The sequence below is a fragment of the Pempheris klunzingeri genome, chromosome 10 (assembly GCF_042242105.1).
Source record: "Pempheris klunzingeri isolate RE-2024b chromosome 10, fPemKlu1.hap1, whole genome shotgun sequence".
Classification (NCBI taxonomy): Eukaryota; Metazoa; Chordata; class Actinopteri; order Acropomatiformes; family Pempheridae; genus Pempheris; species Pempheris klunzingeri.
In genome coordinates this window covers 11,753,787-11,776,418 of record NC_092021.1, presented here as the reverse complement: position 1 = coordinate 11,776,418, position 22,632 = coordinate 11,753,787, and the positions used below count along the sequence as shown (strand labels likewise).

At 39.5% G+C, this 22,632-nt stretch overlaps 1 protein-coding gene across 1 annotated transcript in view; it reads left to right on the top strand.

The window, feature by feature from the left end:
* The window catches only part of thsd7ba (thrombospondin, type I, domain containing 7Ba), a 121,906-nt gene extending 105,955 nt beyond the window's left edge, over positions 1 to 15,951 (top strand). The window contains exons 18-28 of the mRNA XM_070838201.1: positions 1,590 to 1,734; positions 1,997 to 2,112; positions 3,693 to 3,810; positions 5,253 to 5,398; positions 5,844 to 6,012; positions 9,948 to 10,121; positions 12,175 to 12,270; positions 13,421 to 13,503; positions 14,967 to 15,162; positions 15,490 to 15,577; positions 15,873 to 15,951. Of these exons, the coding sequence (XP_070694302.1) occupies positions 1,590 to 1,734; positions 1,997 to 2,112; positions 3,693 to 3,810; positions 5,253 to 5,398; positions 5,844 to 6,012; positions 9,948 to 10,121; positions 12,175 to 12,270; positions 13,421 to 13,503; positions 14,967 to 15,162; positions 15,490 to 15,577; positions 15,873 to 15,951 (1,410 nt within the window). The remainder of the gene's footprint in view (positions 1 to 1,589; positions 1,735 to 1,996; positions 2,113 to 3,692; positions 3,811 to 5,252; positions 5,399 to 5,843; positions 6,013 to 9,947; positions 10,122 to 12,174; positions 12,271 to 13,420; positions 13,504 to 14,966; positions 15,163 to 15,489; positions 15,578 to 15,872) is intronic.
* Positions 15,952 to 22,632: the final 6,681 nt, after the last annotated feature.

Below are 22,632 nucleotides of genomic sequence, written 5' to 3'. Positions count from 1 at the left end.
CATCCCAATGCTTTACTTTCACCTGAAAAGAGTTAACTCCACTGGCGCTTCAGTACATAACTCTGGGATACTTATTAGATAATGTGTCATATTAAAAAAAGCACAGTAGAAAAAAGTATGGGCAGAAAGGGTAGAGGCTTAATTTACTAATTGCAACAATTTTATTTTTATTTTTAACATGCAAGTTTCACTTGATTGGGTCAGAGGATAAAATGATTTTTAATTGGTTCTTGTACACAATTGACAAAGACTCCTTGCTAACTCAAAAACCTCCTCTAATGAGATATAATCTCTCCATGGCTTTAAAACTATAATCAGTATTATTTGATCTGTGGAACAATTAGGCTTTTAAGATATTTGTTTGTATAGCCATAGCAGTTAGTCAGTGGAATTTAGGTTATCTACAGGGTATTCTTTTCCAAAATTCAAACATCAACCCATGCTTCTTAAAAAATTACACAATTTAATAAAAAAAAGGATTCAAGAGGGTTGCGAATATCATTTAGTTGACAATCATGGGCTTTCTATCTCTTTGAAATAGCTTGGTAAAAATTAGAAAATGATTGTGGAAGAGCAACAATTATAGCTCAAATTTTGAACTACATCTTCAAAAACATTATAACAGGCTAGGTTACAAAGCTCTGTGCAAGTTTTGGTCTGATAGCACATAAGTAAAGATAAAGGTCTCACCTTGCACCGACTCATCTGATTAATGTTTCTTTCGTTAAATGTGTTTGAAAGGGATCCAAAAATAGTCATCTCAAAGGAAGGATTTAGCTGCTGCCATTTTCAACTGCCATCTCTGAGACTTCATGTCCACAAAGGTATAATGATAACAATGACCAAAAGTAAAATACACAGGCACACTCCCTCATACTTTCCCCCATATTTCAACATCCATATTGCAACACAAACACAGTATCCATGGCTTTCAGATGAATTTCTCACCACTCCATCGTTACATCAATGAGTCAAAGAGAAAAAATCATCTGTCTCTGCAAACATTGAACCAGAGAGGACTGATGAAACAAAGAAGAGACAATTTATTCACTCAGCACCAACTACCAAAATAATATGTACATGTGTATATGTGCATGATGTTCTCACAGTAGCAGTGATTTATTTATTTTAAATTACATTTGCCGAGAGATTATCCTTTAGAATAATGACAAGAAAAATTCATTTGGTTGTTTTTCTACTGGAAAACAGAAATGATTATATGAAAAGATTGGTCATGGACATGTTGTGCAACTGTAGGCTATTGTTCAGATATTGGATGGATCTGGTCGAACCTAAGATATTGCTCTAAAAAGTGGCTTTTTTGGGGTTGAGAGCAAAATCCTCCATTTTCAAAGACAGATAAAAAATGTGCTTGGTAAAAATCTTAAAATGAATAGTGTTTTCTTTTCTTTATGATTCTGAACCTTGATCATTGTATGACAGGAAATGTTTCTGTTTCCTTCAAGTCTTAATTCTATTTTCTGCTGAATTTGGTGTTTCACAAAGACTACAACATCCCAACCCAACCCCCTTATGTCTGGAGCTAAACCTTGGCCCTTGACAATGTCGATGCTGTCGTTGTTGTGCAGGAGTGTGACCAAGGAACAGCAAGAAACAGGAGCAGACGTGTCCTCCGCCTCCCACCCTCGGAAAGCTCAGCCTGTCCTGAGCTAGTACAGTCAGAGCCCTGTGTCCTCAACAGCACCTGCTTCACCTACCAGTACAGAGTCTCAGGTAGGACGATCTGCACAGCAGGTCTGAGCAGCAAGTGGAAGAGATGAGACAGGGCAGCTCCCGGTAGTTGACAGTATAGACATTTTTTTAATCCAAATGTTTGGCCAAGTTTGCTTGTGTGAAATGTGGTTGACAGAAGTAGAGATTCCCAAAATAAAAAATCTGAGTTTAGCACAATGTCACTCGTTCGAACTGACATGAGTGTACAACCTGGTCTAACAGTGAGACTAGAGCATGATATGTTACTATGTGTGTATTGCAGACTGGAGTACGTGCCAGCTGAGTGAAAATGCCATCTGTGGTCAGGGTTCACGGTTGCGTCTCCTGGACTGTATTCGCAGCGATGGCAAGATTGTGGAGTTGCAGAAGTGTGAGCAGGTAATCACTCTGTAGTCAGACATTAAGCTCACAATGGCATGCTACTGTTAAAATTGTGAGTAGACATGTTCTTATAGTCATAAAGTTATTGTGTAAACAATATGGACAAGGAGATATATGCAGCATTTTATAATGTCATAATGTATCATATTTTCTAATGTTTCTTTTAATAAGACCTGATGTAGCAAGAATTACGTTTTAATGTGGTGGTCCTTTGAAAAAAATTACACAGCAATCTTTTTGCTTGAAAACCATAGTGGACTGGAATTATCATGTGTTACTTTCATATATTGGACACTTGGAATCTTAACCAGTGCTGATGGGAATGAGCGAACAGGAAACATTGGAATTCAATTAAAAATCGATTGATACTCTGGTGGTGTAGAGGGGTGAATTTCTCATGCGTTTGTTTGTGCTCTTATTTATTTAAAAAAAAAAAAATTTTAATTTATTTTTATTTTTTTTGTCCTGATACCTGCTGCTGTTCAGTTGTTAGAAAAAAGAAAGAAAAAAAAAGGTTCTACTCTGTATTGTGTTGGTTCGATATATATATAATATGAACCTCAATAAAGAGAATTAAAAAAAAAAAAAATATATATATATATATATATATATATACTGAGCTTTGTGGGGGTGTCTAAAATGACTAATGTAAGGGACAATGAATGGGTGTGCTTCCCTGAGAGAGACTTAACTGCTCATTAGGTGGTCCAACACTTCACACACAGCCCACTAATTGCAACAATTTTAGGCGATCCATGGTGGTGAGGTGCAGCCATGCTGTCATTCATGGGAATATGGTGCGTAGTTTTGGAAAATGTTTATTTCAGCTTATTTATCTCATTAAAATAAGTAATACTCATTACTTGGAAAATTATTATTTGTGATTCAAATAATGGTTGTTAGAAATGTATTAGTGACACACACAGATCTATGGTTTCACTGCTTTCAGTGGAGCTCAGCTCCTGCGTAACTCGAGCCCTTCCTCTTCTGTTCCCACTGGCTTACGAAGTACATTATTAAAAGCCCAGTTGCTCTGTGTGTTTAAATGAAAATATATCTAATCATCTAACACCTTCATGCTTCACTAAGCAGTTTGCTACCAAGCCAAACACCACTTCATTTTATTGTCTTGACTTAATCATGCAAAGATATATGGTTGTCTTGCAGATGCATGTTACTGTAAATTCTATTTAAACATTAGTAACTGCAGCATTTGTCACTAGTGGGTTTCAAACTGGATATCACAACTTGCAGCTAACCTCCGAAGATATCCAGAATGACATTACACTGCTGAGTGAAGGGAGGTTTATCGGGGTAAAGGCTGTGATGTTGTTGCCTCCATATTAAGTATAGTGCACATTAAAAATGTGACCCCACCCCTGCCCCCTCAAAGACTGTACAACTATAGCTCAATAGCATTTGAAAGGTTAATGATAAAATTGTTTAATTGCTGCATCTCCACTGTCCTAAAATGAACTGCACCCTATTTAAAATATGGAAATGTGGGCGCTCCCTCTCTCTTGTTAGTGGAAATAATTAACTAGCCCTTCTCACAGCTCTACTCTTGTTTTCTGCAGTTGGGTCTAATCAACAAGTGGAAGCTGTCAGAGAGCTGTGTGGTTGACTGTCCTGTCAGCTGTATACTGTCTGATTGGTCGACGTGGGCGGAATGCTCTCACACCTGTGGAAGCCAAGGTAAACATACGAGCAAACTTAACTTAAACCAATGGGAACGCTAACATGATGAAAAGACACACAGCCGACCACATGTGCAGCGCCTCATTATTCCGTCTACTCAGGCATTCATGAATTGTGCATGAATATATTTAAATGCATTAAAATATTTACGAGTATGTGTAATCCAGAGCCATATTATACAGGGAAACAGTGTGCTAGCTTTATTTTTTCAGCAATGTATATATTAATATTCCCAATTCATTATCATTCTGTATGAAGACCATTTTTTTAAAGTAACAGCAGGTTCATTTTAAACAAAATTTTCTACAGCTCACCTTTATGGACATCATAAATGATTCAGTGTTTTTAAATAAAATATATACTCTTCCTTCCTTTCAAAAATTCAATTAGTAATTACCAACCTGTGGCATGCTTAGCATCACTTGGCGAAAGTCATGTTATAACCTCATTCAATATACAAAAGTTAATGATTTAACCTGGATGCATACATTGTTTCTCAGGCCTCCCAAAGCCAAAAACCCTTGAGAGAAAGCTTGTTATTTTGTTAATTAGACAGACTCGACAGTATCTGCTTAAGTTCATTATTTCTACTTTGTCATTGGCTGTCTGTCTCCTCACAGTTAACCCTTCTTTCCAAGCAGCTCACTTTAACTTTCATCTGGGGATTTAAACTCAAGACTGTGTCTCCCTGGACTGTCACTGTGACTGTCTCTGCCACTCTCTCACTTCCTTCTCACATGTAGGGAAACACATCTGTCAGCCTTGATGAGGGATTTGCGTCGTATCTGTGTCAGACGACACAAGGATCTTGTTCTGTCAGGATGCTATGGGAGCGCTAATGTTTTTGGTTTGATTTTTGAGATGGCAGAGCTGAACGTCCTTTTGCAATGTCTGCCTGGGGCTCATGGAGCTCAGCATCTCCCCTGGCATAACACAGACACACACAGCTTCTGTCTTGACTGGATGGCTGATTGGAGGCCATGCCTTCCCCGAGTCTCATAGGGCCCAGACACTGAGCTGCTACTACATAGCAAACACACTGATGCCATTTACCAAAAATTTTCCTCTCACACATTATTAATGGTTCACTTGAGCAAAGCACTTGTGTTGGAAGCTGTTAGATTTGAGCATAAAGTGGCACAGTGATAGATGTGTGGTGCTAGCAGGCAAAGTAGAAGACACAGCCTCTTCTCACACCTACATAAATGATCATTTCAACCACATATTTTATTAATTGCTATTTTAATGATGCATTTATTTTTTCTCACCTTGACTCACATGTAGTTTAGTTCTGAGTGTATAAAACCCCCACAGTATTTTTATATTACTGGTACAGTACACTAGTACAAGTTCTTCATTATTCTAAGTTTGTCATATTAACATCTGTACTTGAGTCTTCTCTGGTCTATTGGTCCTCCTAATTGTGCGCTCTTCTGCAGGTCAGTCTGTGCGCAACCGGCGGATGCTGCAGGAGCCTCACCAGGAGGGTCGGCCCTGTCCAAGCCAGCTGATCCAGACCAAACCATGTCCCATAAGGCCTTGCTATACGTGGCTGCTGAGTGATTGGTCCCAATGCACTGTTGAGGTATGACCGGATACTAAGTTGGAGGATATAATTTTCTACCTAAATTAAAAATGTTCTTAAAATAGCTGCATTAAGTTATATAGATATCCCATGGAGACCAGTGTGAACCACTAATTAATAATTCTTATCCCACAGGTAATGGATTGCATGCATGCATTGTGTGTTTGCACACTAGAAAACAATACCATTCAACCAACATCCAAATGATATGCACACAACAGTTTGGTGGCTATGCAGCTGGTTAAGGTGCTGCTAGAGACGGGTTGCTCATTGGCATGTGTTATGATATGATCGAATTTTCACAAGCATTATGCCTCTCAACAAAAATAAAATCTTTCTCCTTAATGATATTTCATGAAGTAAAGCTTTTAGACTTTTGTCTGAATTTAACATACCTGTTAACTGTAATACCTGTGTGTGCGTGTGTGTGTATGTGTGTGTGCAGGGTGCAGGATGTGGTGAGGGGCTTCAAAGAAGGAAACTGTCATGTGTCGTCCACTGGGGCGACTTGTCTGAGTCTCCTCCTCAGCCAGTGGAGGAGGAGCTTTGTGGGGACACACTGAGGCAGCAGATCCAACAAGAGATGGAGCAGCCCTGCTTTGTCCCTTGCCCAGGTAAAGCTGCATTCAAACATTTAGTATGTGAAATGTTATTATTGATGTGATTGTATGATATATAAACAGTATATTAATATTTTTAGTCAGCTCAAATGGAGCAAAATTACATGATTGCATGGAGTATTTTTTATATTTTTACACTAATTTTGGATTCATAATACCATTAATAATGGTATGGGTGAAGACATTTATTGAAAACTGCTTATACACTTTCCCCTCTCTGAATTGATTGACATTTTTAGCTGCTAAATAATCATTTGAGAATCAATTAAAATCATAGATTAATTTACGAGCATTTTAGCTCTGCATCATCTGGTTGGGCACGTCTGATAACCACTAGGAAAACAGCACACAACATTCACTTGAATAAAAGAAAGTTCATATGCTTTGTTAACACAGTGTCTAAGAGTGTCAAAGCTGTGAAATTCATTGCTGAAAGAGAAACGTGAAAGAGTTACGTGAGAACACTGTTGATGTGTTTCCTGCCCCACATTATGTATGTAACCTAGAGATTAATAAAGAGTGAAAATTCATCCTGTGCTAGCTGAAAAATTAACCGATTGCAGTGCTGAGAGCAAAGATTCTGCCAATCAAGAGCAATACAGAGTCATACAGTAGGAATTCTTTGTGGGAAGAGTTTGTGTATCAGTGCAAAGCAAACATTAAAGTAAGAACAGTCTTGATTACATTTATTGTTTATTGCCATTGCAAAAGCATCACAATTGTAATCTAATTAGCGGTCTAATCAGAATGGTGATCTTACAAGGTGAATGCTATAAAGCACCAAGTGCAGGTACAGCGGTGTGGGCTGGTAAAAGCAGCGAGTAAAAGCAGAGATGCAACACTGATAAGGGTGGAGTTATTTGGGAATAATTAGCTGGATTTGCAGGTGTCTCTCTCCTAGCTAAATCAGCTACTGATTCCATGAACCTCATCGCACTTTAACACAAATGTATTTGAGGTATCTAAAATGACGGTTCATCACTAAAATCCTCCATCCAGAAAAGCAAATCATTTTGTATTTGGCTTATTTAACTAGCTAGTAACAACTAGCCTACACTGAAATTGGCTATTGATTATTCCTATTACATTTCTGTGTCATCAAAGCTGCAATAGCTGTGCAAAGCCCATTATTTAGCAGAGCTGCATTAAAAATGAAAGCAGTATGCAGGTAGAGCGCAAAAGAAGTACTGAAATATTATGAAAATTCAAAACACTAAAGCATTAAACTTAATTTAGCATTCTAAGTCTTGTATAACCTTCCTTTACTATTAATATGATACACCTATTGGTACTCAAAACATTTCTGGGAGTGAACTCAGCATACAGTACTTTGTGCTTTTACGTAAATTGTAACATCACTATCCATCCATCCATTGTCTACCACTTATCCTTAAGGGTCGGGGGGGGGACACCTGGGACTGATTGTCAGTTTATCTCAGGGCCAATACATAGAGACAGTCAACCATTCACACTCACACCTACAGGCAATTTAGAGTCACCAATTAACCTGTGAGAGGAAGCCGGAGCACCCGGAGAGAACCCACGCAAGCAGGGGGATAGCATGCAAATTCACACAGAAAGGCCCCAGGCTCAAACTGCAGAGCTGCAGGGCAGCGAACCTGAAACCTGCTTGCTGTGAGGCAACAGTGCTAACCACCACAATGCCATGCTGCCCACTGACATCACTATAATATCTTAAAACATCCCTACAGTAACTTGTGATATGTCTCAACATTGTATTTGCACCTTGTGACTTCATTTAACTTTTTCTAGTTTATATTTCTCCGACTGTATAATAATGTACACGTTATGTTGCAGCCACAAAATGATGTCACAAGTGCATCACTACATTTTAATCACAGAAATTACAAATTACATCACTAACCTGCAGTATTTAGCATCATTTGCCCGAGTCAATAATTATGAAGTAAATCAGGTGTTACTTACACAGAGATTACACATTATACTTGAATGAATGGCCCTGCATGTTCATGGGCTTAAATCTAACAATGCAAGCAGACCTAGTGGGCCACAGCTACTGCTGCCAATATGCATCAGGAGAAGATCTCTAGATCAATTTGTTTCACTGGCAATTCTAGTTAATGCATTCTCTGTTGGCAGTCCAGTGTGCAGTCCATCACAATTTTTTGAGATGGATAAAAATAAAAAGTGCATCACTGCTGCCAGTATCTTGATAAAAAGAAAAAAAACATATACATAACACATATACGGCCATGAACTTATTCATCAGTGCATTTTTGGAATTTGCATCTGAGGGAAAATAAACAGCGGCAACAAGACAGCATTGATAATATGTTGTTCATCGTCACATTAAAAGTTCAATATTTGGGAAACATTGTCCTTCAACTTTGTCTGTATTTGAGCACTAAACATTATTGATATAGACACATTAATTATGACAGACAGAGTCCACCTCCCTTTGTCTTGCCAGAATAGACAATGAACAATGTAAAGTCTAATTTAGGCTTGATGGAGCTCTTCCACTAGCTAGTATATTAAAACTGACATCATACAGACAAAAAGAAAATGTAACCTTGTAGACATTCTTAACTTAGTCGTCACAGTGCCTTCAATTGATAATTTTAGCGAGGAAATGGGGGCCTGTGACATAAGTACTGCCATGGTTTTTAATGCATCTCAAATGGTCAGTCTTAACATTCTGAAATCACCACAGCAGCGAGGTCATTTGCCGATAGTAAAGGTGCTACTGACCAGCTGACAGCTATGATCTAACACTGTTACACTTTCCACTCTGAAGATCTATAATGAAGGCTTTATTGTCCTTAGGCACGCTGAGTGAATGTACAAGCCAGCCACACAAGCAGCACAGAATATATGTAAATGTTTTGCCATTTTAAAAAGAGAAATACAATCATTATCATCTGATAAAAGATATTTCTGATGTCCTTTGGCATGGCTCTTGCCAATTGAGGGTCATGTTAATGTAGCGTTTGCAATGAAGAGACACCATCTTGTAGTGCTTGCTTTTGCTCATCTATCTCTCGCTCTCCTCTGATCCTTGCCTTGATTCATCACTCAGCCCGCCTTTGCTGTGAGCCTTGGCTCAGGATCAGAAGTGTTTGATGGCCAAAGCAGATGTGTGCGTGTGTATTTGTGTTCATGTGTCTGTTGCTGGGAAAGTGGCAGACGCAGTGCAGTGGCCAGGGGAGGGGTTGTCGACATGTATGTGATCTACAGTATGTGTGTATGTGTGCATGTGTGTTGCTGTTTGCTGTACACTGCAGCTTTTGCCACAGCATGTTTCCACACCCATAGCAGCATGAGAGAGAGCTGATAGAGAGGATCCGTGTAAAGATGAAAAATAATGAGATGTGTCAATCCACGGACAGTCACTAATGGGCATTCAGGGCAGTGAATGGCTGTGGAGCTGTGGCAGCGGGTAATATTATTACCACAAGCTGACCCTATCAAAGGTTGCACATATTAATGCTTGATCTTCAAGAAAACAAGTGTTGACGCGTTATTTGCAGTCTCAAAGAATACATCAAGCAGCCTTTATCCACTAAAAGCATTTCCCAAATCCAATGAGTTTTGCTTCTCCTAAGAGACACATTTCATTATTGGGTGTTGCCTTTACAGTTGGGCTCGTGTTATAGCTCATATTGTATAATTTATAACTCTGGTTGGTCTATTACTTCTGAATACCCACCGGGTTGTCTGAGTAATTTGTTTGTGCATTTGGTATATTATCAGCCGCAGATGTGTGCTGAAGTTGTTTTCGATGTCTTTTAAATGTTGCAGGAGCTAGCAGCGGAGCCAATAAAATGATCCCTGAAATAGTGTTGGAAATATAAACCACCCTCAGATATCTGGAAAGAAAGTGTGACAGCATTATTGATGAAGTTGTGCCTATCAGTGAGGCTTTTTCTGTCGCCTTTTGCCCTCAGGAGATTGCCATTTGACTGTGTGGTCATCTTGGAGCTCTTGCCAACTGACCTGCCTGGAAGGGCGGAGCTTTGAGACCACAGGACGCCAAGCTCGCTCCAGAGCTGTGATCATTCAGGTCATGGAGAACCAGGGCAGCTGCCCACATCAAGTCTTTGAGACCCAGCCCTGTAAAGGTACTGAGGAAACCACTTACATACAAATGTCAGAAAGTCTCATTTTATTGACAGGCTTAACAAAACCTGGCTGGAATCAATATTTTTATACAACAATGGATCACATGACTACTTCTGTGTGAAAGGGGTCAATCATGTCGAACTCTCTGTGAATTAGCACACATCTCTGCACTTTCCTCCAGCTCTAGCTCTAGCAGAGTTATATAGCATATTTAAGCCCTTGTTGTTGGTTTTCTAGCAGCTGTTTTCATTGAAAAGCTTTAGGGAGGCTCCTTACCTGCACAGCCCCAAACAGCAGACATACAAAGTTAGAAACTAGCTGCTGAATATAGTGCAGCATTTAGCAGCCATATCTTTCTCTCAGGACTTAGTAGAATCCAGAAACAGCTAAAAGGTGAGGACATTTCGCGCAGAAACCATAATGCTAATGCTGCTTCGTGTTTGCTTAAAACATGATAAACACATGATAAGCACAGTAAAACACAGTGTTGTGTTTACAGCTTGTTTCCGCTGACCCCAAGTAGACTAAAAAGTCTGTTAATGAGGTAAAGATGGCCCAACACTGTTGCACTGCTGATTCACTGACCTCTCTGAGGCTTTTACACCAGTTACCACACCCAGCTGTGATGTCAGAGTGTACTGGACACACCCTGAGTGCACTCCTACATAACAGCAGCCAGATGAGTCCAACCTGGAGGTCAGCAAAAACCCAGTTTTAGGTTGTGTTAAGTTGGCCTTCCTTCCTTTTTTAAATTGACCTAATGATTGTGTGAATATCAAATACAGTATGCAGGAGGTCAGCATTTATCTTAAGGACAGCTTAATTCCTCCCTGTGCTGCTGTCACACTGCATCTACTTGGATTTTGAACAGTAGGAGGCCTAGTAGAAGAACGAAGGCCTCTGATCCTCACGTTGGATCAATTAAGTGGAAATCTTCTAAGAAATGTTCAATAAACTTCAGATCTACTCATGGGGGGCACAGGCAGACTCTCATTCCATCCTGCTGACCTTGAAACCAATGTATTCCAGTGTTTATCAGTGTGTATCAGGGCGCTATTACCTTGGAAATTCATGAGAGTAGTTTTTGCACCATGACAGAACACTCATCAGCTCACAGCTCATAACAGACATTATGGATTAGAGGCTTCTTTTGGTTTTCATTGAACATAAACCTGTCCATCCGGAGGTAAAAGGCAAGAGCTTTTTAAATGGCCGGCCCTGTTGTAAATGGCAGTTAACATTGAAGCTATGTCAGAGGAGTTAGCCCGTAAAAATTACAAATACGATGAGAAGGTTGTCAGTAAAGGGTGAGTTTTTGAACATAAAAAGGTCATTGCTGCTGCACCACTTTGCCAAATTTGACGAAAGGAAGATCTAGGCATTTCACTCAATCTATTTACTCGATGTATCTATCACTGTTGAAATGTTTGACAGCCATTTAACGCTTGAGTGTTTCCATATGCTGAGTTTATTTTTGTCTAACCTCATATATCACAATTCTTTCCGTTATTTGCCAGCTGACTTTTCCCTCATTAATCAGTTGATTTTTTTCTGCTGAAATGATAATTATCTGATATTAGTAATTCATGTGTGCATGTGTAACGTAGATGCTGTATTTTAAAATCCTTTACAGTGGTGTTTCTTCAATTTGTGATCTTGCCATAAAATCCAAAACGGTACGGCTAGATTTTCTTTAATACACGAAAATCAGGCTCAAGTGTCTTTGACTGTTCTTCTCTTCAAATCAGTCTTCCCCTAGAGCTCCCCCCAGGAAAATAAGAGCCTTCCACTTGGAAAATAAGAGGTGTCTTTAATATGTTTCCAACCACTTTGCACCATCTCATCCTCCCTAAAGATGCCTTTGTGTCATAGCACACTGCTTCAGAGAAAAATGCCTATCCCATTCACTGCAAACATAATACGTCTTGCCTTATAATACGAAGAAGGAGGGCAGCAGAAGAAGTGATGGTTAATGTTCACAGGAGCCTGACGACATGGCTGGACACCTAAAATAAACGGCTAATGGTCTCTGCCTCTTTGCCATTGCTACAGGAGGAAAATGCCACAGTTACGTGTGGAGGACAGGAGGATGGAGCAACAATGAGAGAGCAGTGTGGTGTCAGCGCTCAGATGGTGTCAATGTCACAGGTGTGTGGTTGTAGTATCTTCTGGCCATCCTAGAGAGGCACTCATGGAAACACACACACAGACACACATTCTTACATAAATATGAATATCTATGTATATCTGGCTTAATTCAGACTGCAGCTGAAAGTGCCCCAGTTCTGCATTTGCTCCCCGGCACTGAACTGAATCAGTGTGAACAGCAGCAAAAAGCTGCATGGAGTCTCATTTTTCAATTCAGTCTGGATCACATGGATACGTGCTACAATATCAGATTATGTGATCGCTTAAAAAGGAATTTGTAAGAGTTGCGATGACAGTAAGTGAATTTTCTTTCATTCATCCGAGAAAGCTTTCATATTGGCAGACTGTTGTCGCAGGTGGTTTAGAAATAAATTTAGAATGGATTTCCTTGTTGTTCGGGAGATAATTGAAACAAGGAACACGAGTGGATACAAAAACGGATATCATGTGTTTGCAGTTGCTAATCTCAGTTTACAACATTATTATGCATGGGTTATATCCTACACTATACAGAATATGATCAGTTACTTTACTCCCTCCAAAAGAAATCAAAGGGCCTGCAGTTTGAGTTTCTCAAACGCTCACACATACACACACACATAGAGCAACATACACTCAAGGAATAATTTTAGCATAGTGTTGTACTTGAGTTTAACACCTTATTTGATCTGCCCATTCTCAGTGCAGCCTCCATTGATTTGTCTTCTCCCTCTTAACATGAGTAATCAATAAGCCAGACTCTGAGCTGGGAGGCTTTCAATCCATATAAATATAATCATGCATTTGTATTTGTGGGAAGCAAAGCGGGCGTAGAGAAACAGAACAAAGGTAATAGTGCAGTGGGAGCAAAAGCTTTAGGCGAGCTTCATGTGCTGTAAATAGTTGGTGAATGTGATCTTATCGCTGTAAGGAAGCGTTTCTGGCAAATATGAGGCCAGAAGGAATAACTTCCCTCTGCAGAGAAAGCAAGAGCCATAGGCATTACTCTTTGATATTTTGACATGCAATTTTCCATGTTGGAATTAAAATGTTCACAGATTGATCAGGGACTCTGATAGGCAACTGAGCCCATTAATCAGGTGTGACATTACATTAATTTTGTGATCAATGTGTAAAAGAACTGAAATAAGAACCTGTTGTTTTTCTCCAGGGGGGTGTTTCCCACAGAAAAGGCCGACCACGGTCAGACACTGCCATCCACCGTGCACTAAACCCTTCTCACACTGCACACCGGTAAGATCTTTGTACTTTGATCAGACAGCTATGTCCTCTGTAAATCTCTCTGCGGTTGAACTGTCCCCTGCTGCTACCTTATTCTAGGTGAGGCATTAAGTGGATTGTGACAGATGACATTTTTAATTGTCAAGAACAGACCATTCATGGATAATCACAGTACTACCAATGAAAGTGGGCTCATTGTCATACGATACCTGGGGACTATACTTGGATGGGGAGAACCTGCAACAATTGGCCATGAAAATGATAGAAAATAGCCTGAGCTTGACATTTTACTGCCCCTTAGAGTACCCTCTATGTAACTGCACTAAAAATGCAAAACAATGGTGTTGAGGCTTTTAAAAACCAACGGCTTCATCTTCTAAGAAGACTTGACAGTTTTCAAATGAGTCAGTGAATATTAGAAATTGTTCGCAAGACCCTGATTGACTTCATGCTTTAGTCACCTTAACTGCTGGCTGAGAAATAAGCTGGCTTGAACAGTTGGCATTGCAAAATAATTGGGAAGATGAAGCTGAGGGAGCTGTATACAGTCAGTGCAAGAGATAAAGCCTAAAGCATTCTGACAGACTGTTCTTATTCTTTTATTTTCTCAGTATGAGACTCTGAGCTCTGGAAGGCACTACAGGGTGCCTTTGGCAACCCAAAGTCTTTTATTGCAAGTAATCAGGATTTTAAATTCAAAAAACTGAGCCACAGTATTTTGTTTAGCGTTTTGTTTCCTATGTAATTTTTACTTGCACACTGTAGTGTAGTCTATTAGAGGTCTTCATGGGTCCGTGAAGCAGTGAGACAGCTGTTAGGTGTCAGATACATATAGTAGCCCAATAAAAGAAGATCAAAATATCAGAGAGACTTTCCAAGTTGTGCATTTTGGCCAGTAGATCCACAGATCATAAGTTGCACAGTGCTTATTCATTTCCCTCGTGATCAGAGAATAGGATCCGACTCTTATGATAATAAAACGTAGACCCGTACAGGTCCTAAATTAGGTCGGATTCTATGTTTTGCCACATTTGTTCATTTTCCAGTCTGTATTCTATTCTATTTGACATGGGTATCTATTTAATTGTGCTTAATTTATATAATACAGGTGAAATGCCTTAAAAAATGACTCAGAAGTGTAGCCCATAATGCTGTGATCTTGTGGATTGCATTTGGTTCTAGAGTGTTAGCTTTTATCCTAGCTGTGGCTCAGTCTCAGCCTCCAAATCTGTGAAGTGTTGGTGTAATCTACCCCCCGATGAGCATGGGTTAATGTCAGGGTTGGGATGAATTAACCTGTGTTCATGGCTGAAAGTCTTTTGAAAGGGTGAAGTAGAGTAGTCCGACTACATGGCAGTGTGTTTTGTCAGCAGGGTTTTGTATTAATGGGAAAGTAACAATTGTAGTTGTCCGGTGTTGGCTGTAAATGATGTTCTTCTGGCCTTGCCCCCCCCCCCCATTCTTGCTCCTCGCAGAGTGGAGTGTGTGGGTGTGAGAAGGGTTACACTGAAGTGATGACCACACACGGCTTCTTGGACTACTGCACCAGAACCCCGGGGGTGGACAACAACAAGAAAGCTGATGTGAAAACCAACTCTGGAAGATTAAAACCCGGGCCGTCTCAGGCACAGGACCTCTTCAGTGAGTGGACCTTACGACCTGTTGGCCCAGGTACTGAAATGGAAATCATCTTTACAGCTCGACCAGCATGCCTGAGATCACTCCTGTCTTTGAACTTGCCTTTGTAGCTCTAGGATCACTGGGTCAGATGTGGAATTCATTCATGTTTTTACTTGAGCTCATCATTATATGCTGTAAAAAAAAAACCTCAATGGACCATAAAAATGTCAAAATATTCTAGCTGCTCCTGTGCAGTATGTTTGAAAAGAGAATAAATCTACGGCTTTATTCTAAAATGTTAGAAAAAAGCTCGGAAGATCTCCAGACAAAAAATATAGACGTATAACTTTGTATTAAAACTGCTTTTTGATTGCACAGATGGAAGAGTAAAGCTGTGGGTTTACGCCGTGACTGCTGTTGGATTCATCTTAATACTCTTCATTATTGCATTATCTTTCCTGGTCTGGTATGTACTATATGACATATTACATTATGAATCCTCCCTATGTGCTATGCAATTTTAAGAACATAAGCTCCATTGGAGGTCACACACATTGTAGATGAGAAGTAAAGAAAATTCCTAACCATCTGCTCTCTATTGAAAGCACCATCTCAAGTATGAGTTATATTCCTCAGAATATGTTGTCTGCCGTGTGCTGCTATCAGATAATGGAATTCTTTGTAAAGGCTGAAATCAAGTTGGACTACCCTGTGCTGCCTAGTCAGATACACTCTCTGCTTTTCTCATGTCTATTTTTCAGTAAGCCATCCAAAACAACTAAGACGTCTCCGCCACAGAAGCCCCTGACCCTGGCATACGACGGTGACATAGATATGTAACCAGGCTGCTATACCTCAAAAGGACGCACTCGACCTCGGACAGACTCCTGCCTGAATTTTGATTGTTAGAAAGCTTGTCCATCACATATCAGTGATTATTGGCCAGTTTGAGCTGGGTGACTATTTGCTATAGTGCCAGTTGTACTGCAAAAGTGCAGCAAATAAATGCGCTGCTAGTTCCTGAAGGGCAATGTGGCCCAGAATTTTGACTGGAGCCAACTTTCCTCCGCGAAGAAGAGGAAGCACAGCCGAACATAGTGAAAATGAGATCTCTGGCCAGCCCTGCTGTAAATGGCAGTAATAAATGGACCTCTAGTTTCTTTTGCAACGTGAACACGCAGTTGAAGCACTGTTTTCAGCCCACAAATCATGAGGACACCGCCAAGGCAAAGACAAAACGGATCCACAGTTTTTTGTGTGTCAAGAATCAGAGGGACCACCTGGTTATTTGTCTCATATTTGTGTCGTGAGGGAGACAAAACATCTTGAGTCAGCAGTCACTCATGACATTCAAAGACGGAGCAACGGAACATTTGACATTTAACTTTGTCTCATCAGTGCTGGATCTTTGTAAAAGGAAATGTCACAAGCCTTTTGGGTAAACAAACAGCCTTTTTTTGAGAATAAACAAGATGCTCTATGCACTACATTAGTGCTGATTCACTTTTGTTTTTTCCTTTCAAATGACTTTTCTAGTGTTTTAATTGTAATGTTGCTGTCAGATTGTGTTTTGTTGATGATGCCATATGTTGTGTATATGTGGAAACCAAAAGCAGGCTTGCCTTGAGTTTAACAATGCAATGATGCAGTAATTTCTCTTCCCTGATTCTCAGAAGACTCTCGGCCACTGAGGACGAAAATGAAGAAACAACCTTAAAATGGTGGAATTCGTACCGAAACTTAACAAACTGCTTTGGTGACAAATGCAGTCAAGAATGATCAGAAAACAACATACACAGACCTTTAATGCAAATTAGCAAATACCAGCATGATAAAGACCATACCTCGTACATGCTTTTTCATCAAATGCAAAACAAAGAAGAGATGATCACAAAAACAGATAGAGAATAGAAAAGAAGAAGTATCCACTGGATCATACAGTGTTTTTGTTTTTTGTTTTCATTTTAGAGAAAATATTCTTTACTGCTTTCACAAGGATCTCAGACTTTATTTTCTTTTCACGCCATTTATTTTTTTTTACCATTTCATCCAAATACAAGGTCAGCAGAGTTAAATCCAGAGGAGAAAATAGTTTTGACAGCTTTGTGGTCTTTTTGCACCACAAAGACGGGGCTCAAATCACAAAGGACAGCAAATACCAAATATTTGTGAGCACATATTAATTAAAGTGAGCAATCTCTTATTTATATTTCTCTAGCTCATGCACATAAGTAAAGGCTCTTGTTTTATTCAGCCCTGGATTTTCTTTCAGTTTTTCCCTCACAGAACAAGGTTTCCTAGTTGGGGGTTTTATCACTGACCAGAGTTTACGCTATTCCTCTTTCTGCCTCCACAAAACTGAAGATCTGGTCTTGTGTTATCTGACTATCTGAATGTATTTTACCAGTAACTCTATAATATTCATGGTTGTGCAAATATGATTGTTACGTGCTGTAACAATTCTATTTCAACAGCTGATTGTATGTAGGCATGCTTGATCCATTTTGGCAGAAAGTGCTCCGAGTGGCCTTGCAGAGATTCTGTTTTACAAGAGTAGTTTCTTTTAGACAGTGTTTCTAATATTTGGCCAACAAATGGATATATGGTAAATGTTAAGTCAATGTAAAATCCAATTGTGAAATATTAATAATTTTTAATAAACATGATCAACTAAATAACAATTATCTGGGTACATTTCCATTATAAAATAAAGAACAGCCAACTACTGAGCTGATAAGAAAATTCTATTGGGTTATTTCTAAGAAACTCTAGAAGTATGTTCACTCATTGTTTACAGTACCATGCTATTTGTGTTACTATTGTGTGTACATGGGGAGCTGGACAAAATTGCAAATAAATTGTGGAACCATGTGAAAGTAAAGCGCTGCATTCTTTCCTCTTCGTTGCATATTTCTGAGCTCAGGCTGAGAGAAATCTTTTTAGAAAGAGATGCTGCGGTGTGATCTTCATCAGCTCCTTGACTCTCAAATCCTGATAAATTGTAATTACTGATACAGGCTCCGAGGCAGAGCCCAGAATATATAGGCAGCTGATAAGATTCATCTTGCCCTCCAGTCAGATTCCCAGTCTGATAATCCCAGGATGCGTGCAGGTTGTGAGGTAAATAGTGTTTAAATCTTTTGTCTCATCTAATTCATTTATTTAAAACTGTCACTTTTGTTTAAGAGAAGGTTGAATCCAAATGCTTGTGTCATGGCCATCTGATCGGTGGCAAAGAAGTGGGCCGATCTTGTCATGTCCAATTCATTTCATTTTAGTAGCTCTCAAGACATATTTGGTTTCAGTGAATATATGTGAATAATTTGACAATGGCAGAGTCTAGTTTTAATCAGGATTCATCTATTACCGCAAGCTGGATCGTTCTATTAAAATGCAGTATGCTGTAGTTTGGCAGAGCAGGGTGAGAGCTTCATGAATATTTAGCAGGAACAATGCACAACCTTTTAAAATAATGAATGTTTATTATCAATTGCCATCATTTGATTTATTATGTGCTTGTCTAGACCCCAGCAGCGGGATGAAATTCTCAGTTTTCATCAGTTTGCTGGTGATGTTTTGTCTTCAGAACAGAAGACGGGATGGGAAGGCAAGCGTTAGAAGTCACCAACTGGAACTGAACCAGGAACCACAGTTTCATGTTGCTTGTGCATCACAGACTGCTGGACCAACGTGACCAATCAATAGATCTTATTTTAACCAATAGAGACAATAAAACTGTTGCCACCGGTGTTTTCGACCCTGGAATGACTGATCACTGTTCCTGACTTGTGTTGGCGAAACATGTCTGAAGAGAAAACAAATCAGAACTGCAGTCAAAAGAAATCTGATAATCTTTAATGAGCAGACTGTTTCTCAAAGAACTTCCTTGAACTTCATGGACAAACATGCACCTTTCAAAACGCTCAGAATAAAAGAATTAAATGTCTCCCCCTGAACTTTGCTTTCAGTTTAAAGTAAGAAAACAGAGCCTGCTCTCTTGCTAGACCCCAGGGGACCCATTTCATTGGCTTGCTTTTAAACAACTGAGAAATAACTCATATTATTATTTAGAATTGATTTAACACTTTTGTTCAAAAGGCAGTAGATTTGAGAAAAAGATAAACCCACTAATTCTTTACCTGCACATGTCAAATGTAAAAACTGTATATTGTCTGAACAGAAAGAGATCTGCCTAGCTTTTAATGGTCCAATGAATATGCTGCTCATTCATTTAAAGATGTGTACACAGGATCCACATCTGTCATTTTCATAGTGCTTTTATATAACCTGTAAACCATGCTTCTCAGTTCACACTGCAGCCTATTTCTCCAAGTGATATAGTGAACACACTACAAACCATTGATCCCAGGAAATCAACTGGAGCTGATAAACTCACTCTGTTCTTTTTAAAGCCTTCCGCTCCATTTATCACTGAGAAAATAACACAGATGTTTAATCTTTCCATTTCAACTGGTATAATTCCCCATATCTGGAAGTCTGCTCATGTGATTCCTTTGTACAAGGGCGAAGAGGAAAGATTGATTCTTGGCCAATGTAAAAACATTCCTGTCTAACAAGAATCCTGGAATCACTGGTGAATCATCAACTCAAAGAATTTCTCTCAAAATACCCCTAACAGTTTGGCTTCGGACTAATGCATTGTAACATCTTTGCCGTGGCATTCATTGTAAATGATGTTGTTGCTGAATAGACAGAACAAGATAGAGCAAAAAGCATTGTGCTGCTGTTTTCATTAATTTTACTGAAGCATTTGGCACAGTTGATCATTCGTTGCTTATTCAGAGACTATGTAATAATGGGCCGATTCATTTGCTTTGTACATTGTTTCACGATTACCTTTCTGAAAAGTATGAAAGCAGGAAATATCCAATCAGAGTTCCTACCAGTAACAAAATGTGATCCTCAAGGATCAGTTATGCGCCTTGACCTGCTTGAAATCTTTATTAATAATATTGTCTCTTCATTAACCGACTGTAAAGTCCATCTCTGCACAGACGATATCATTCTGTGTTGTTTTGATGTTAACTTGCTTTTCAGAACCTACAACTTTCTTTATCTGCTCTTCAAGATGTGCTTGTTAACCTTTAATTAGTACTCAATGCAAGCAAATAAAGTTAATGCTTTTTTCTAGAGAAGGTGATATTGATTTTGATAGTCTTCATCTATTCACATCCAATAGTAGTAATACTTGAGGGAGTCACAGAATATGAACCATTTTCATTTCAACACCATATTGAATCTCAACAGTAAACTCTGACTTTGTACAGAAAAAGACCCAGATTCCCTTTGAGCTGTAGGAAAAGTACAGTTGAGGAAGGCTTCTTATCAGTTTGAGATCATGGTGATATAACCTACAAACATGCTGCTGCTTCCACTCTCACAGCCCTTGACACAGTTTAACACTGTCCCTTCAGGTTCATTACCAGAGATCCCAACTCACCATTGCCATTATAAACACTTGTATCATTTCATCCATCCATCCCTTACTGGACACTCCCCATATAACATTTGTGCTAGGACCCTACCAAACCTGCTCTACTACTGTAACTGTCTTGTGCTTCAAGTCCGGTAGATTTAAGTGTCAACTTGAAAAGTCTGCTTTTAGGTTTTGTGCACCAATCACAAGGAATTACATACTCAAGTGCGACACTTTTCCAACATCTGGACATTTCAAGGGTATAATCTCAAACCACATCACCTCAGGGAGCAATTGTTTTTACTGAGTATATGTCAAGTATATGTCATGGCCACACTGTTGCAGTTTTTCCCACTTTGGACTCCGTGCGTGTGTGTATGTGTGTGTGTGTGCGGTAGGCATGGCATTCCATCACACTCCTGCTCCAGTCTGCTGTTCTGCCCAGTCGCCTACTACCAATCATCTCATGAGCCTGCAGCTTATCTATCCTGACACTACAGTCACTTTCTGCCAGATTGTTGTTGTTTCAACCTATGTGGTAGTGCTCGCTCTAGGCTGATCTGCAGTGTGTCAGAATTAATCTTCATGTTTTGTTGACTCGCCTTTGACTAACCCTGTGCCGTCAGGATCACGCTCTCCAGTTTTGCCTGCCTCGCCAGCTCAATTTTCAGCCATGCTCTTTCACCAGCCTGCCATACCACCTCATACACAGCCACGCTTGTTCTTTTATCTGCCTTCACTGCTTGCTCAACACTGCTTTCCAACCGCAGCTCCAGGCCCAGCCTTTCATCCATTCCTCATTCAATTCACCCTGTAATAAATCTCATTTTGAACTGATTCTTAACTCTTAGTCTGAGTCTGCATTTGGGTCCACTGGCTCAGTAAAGCATGGCAGTATTATGCTTTTTTTTAGTTGGTTAACTCTGTGTTTCTCTGTACCTCAACATCATTACAAGTGAAGGAACCCTCCATGATTTTTGAGTCTTAAATATATACACATATACACTTTATATTACTGATATCAGTTTTAATCAGTAGAACTTATGAAGCTTCTGGGGTGAACAATGAAATGTCTGCTGTATCAAACAGCAAGTGTAGTTGTCTTTGACTCAAGTAAATTATTAAAGAGATGCCTGGGCTTTCAGAGTAAAGTTTAGAGTTTGCTCCAGTACTGCATGATTGAGCTGTTTCCTATCTAACTAAACTACTATGACACAAAAAACACTGTTTAGGATTATTTTGTGTGATTTTTGGACATGCTAGCTAGCAACAAGCATTGGACAATGGATGGTAATGTTGATTTGTTGGCTGGTCCACCACTTTGGTCCAGGATGAAATACCTTTACAACTACCTGATGGAAACTCTGTATAGACATTTGTGGTCCTCAGTGGATGAACCATACTGACTTCGGTGATCCTCCTGGTTTTCTGTAAGTGAGAGGTTGATATGTGTGGTTTTGACTGAAATGTCTGCAACTACTGGATGAAATGCTGTGAAATTTGGTGCAGACATCCATGCCCCCCTCAGGGTGAACTGTAATAAGTTTACTGATCCCTTAAACTATCCTCACTGTATCTAAGCACGGCTGCACATAAAAGCGAGCATGATTCTTAGATTCCTATTAAATATGACCCTAATGTAGAGCATTATATAACCATACAAACAAAAGAAGTAACACTGTCGAGCTGGTGTGCCCTATATGCAAAGCAGTGTGTGCGTGTAAGACAGAGAGACAGACAGACAGTTTACTTTGATTTCCTAATGAGTATCTGGTATTGAATTAGACAGGCTTAGTCGGGCTGGGTTTCTGCTTCAACAATTGCAAGAAGGAAATTCTGAAGAAGTGAAGCGTGGTAGAAAAACACTTTTCCGCCCACTGTCTTCTTTGTTTTGGGTACAATTGTCCTGATTATATAGAGACCAGCACTCTGTGATCAGAGAGCACAAAGGTGGCACATGGAGAACAATGAGGTTGGCTGGATAAGATGTTGCAAGCTCATGTAATTAATAAAAGGACTTTGAAGTTCAGCCTGGTGGAACCAATGAAAGAACAAATCGATGTAGCATGATCAGTTTCAGTAGT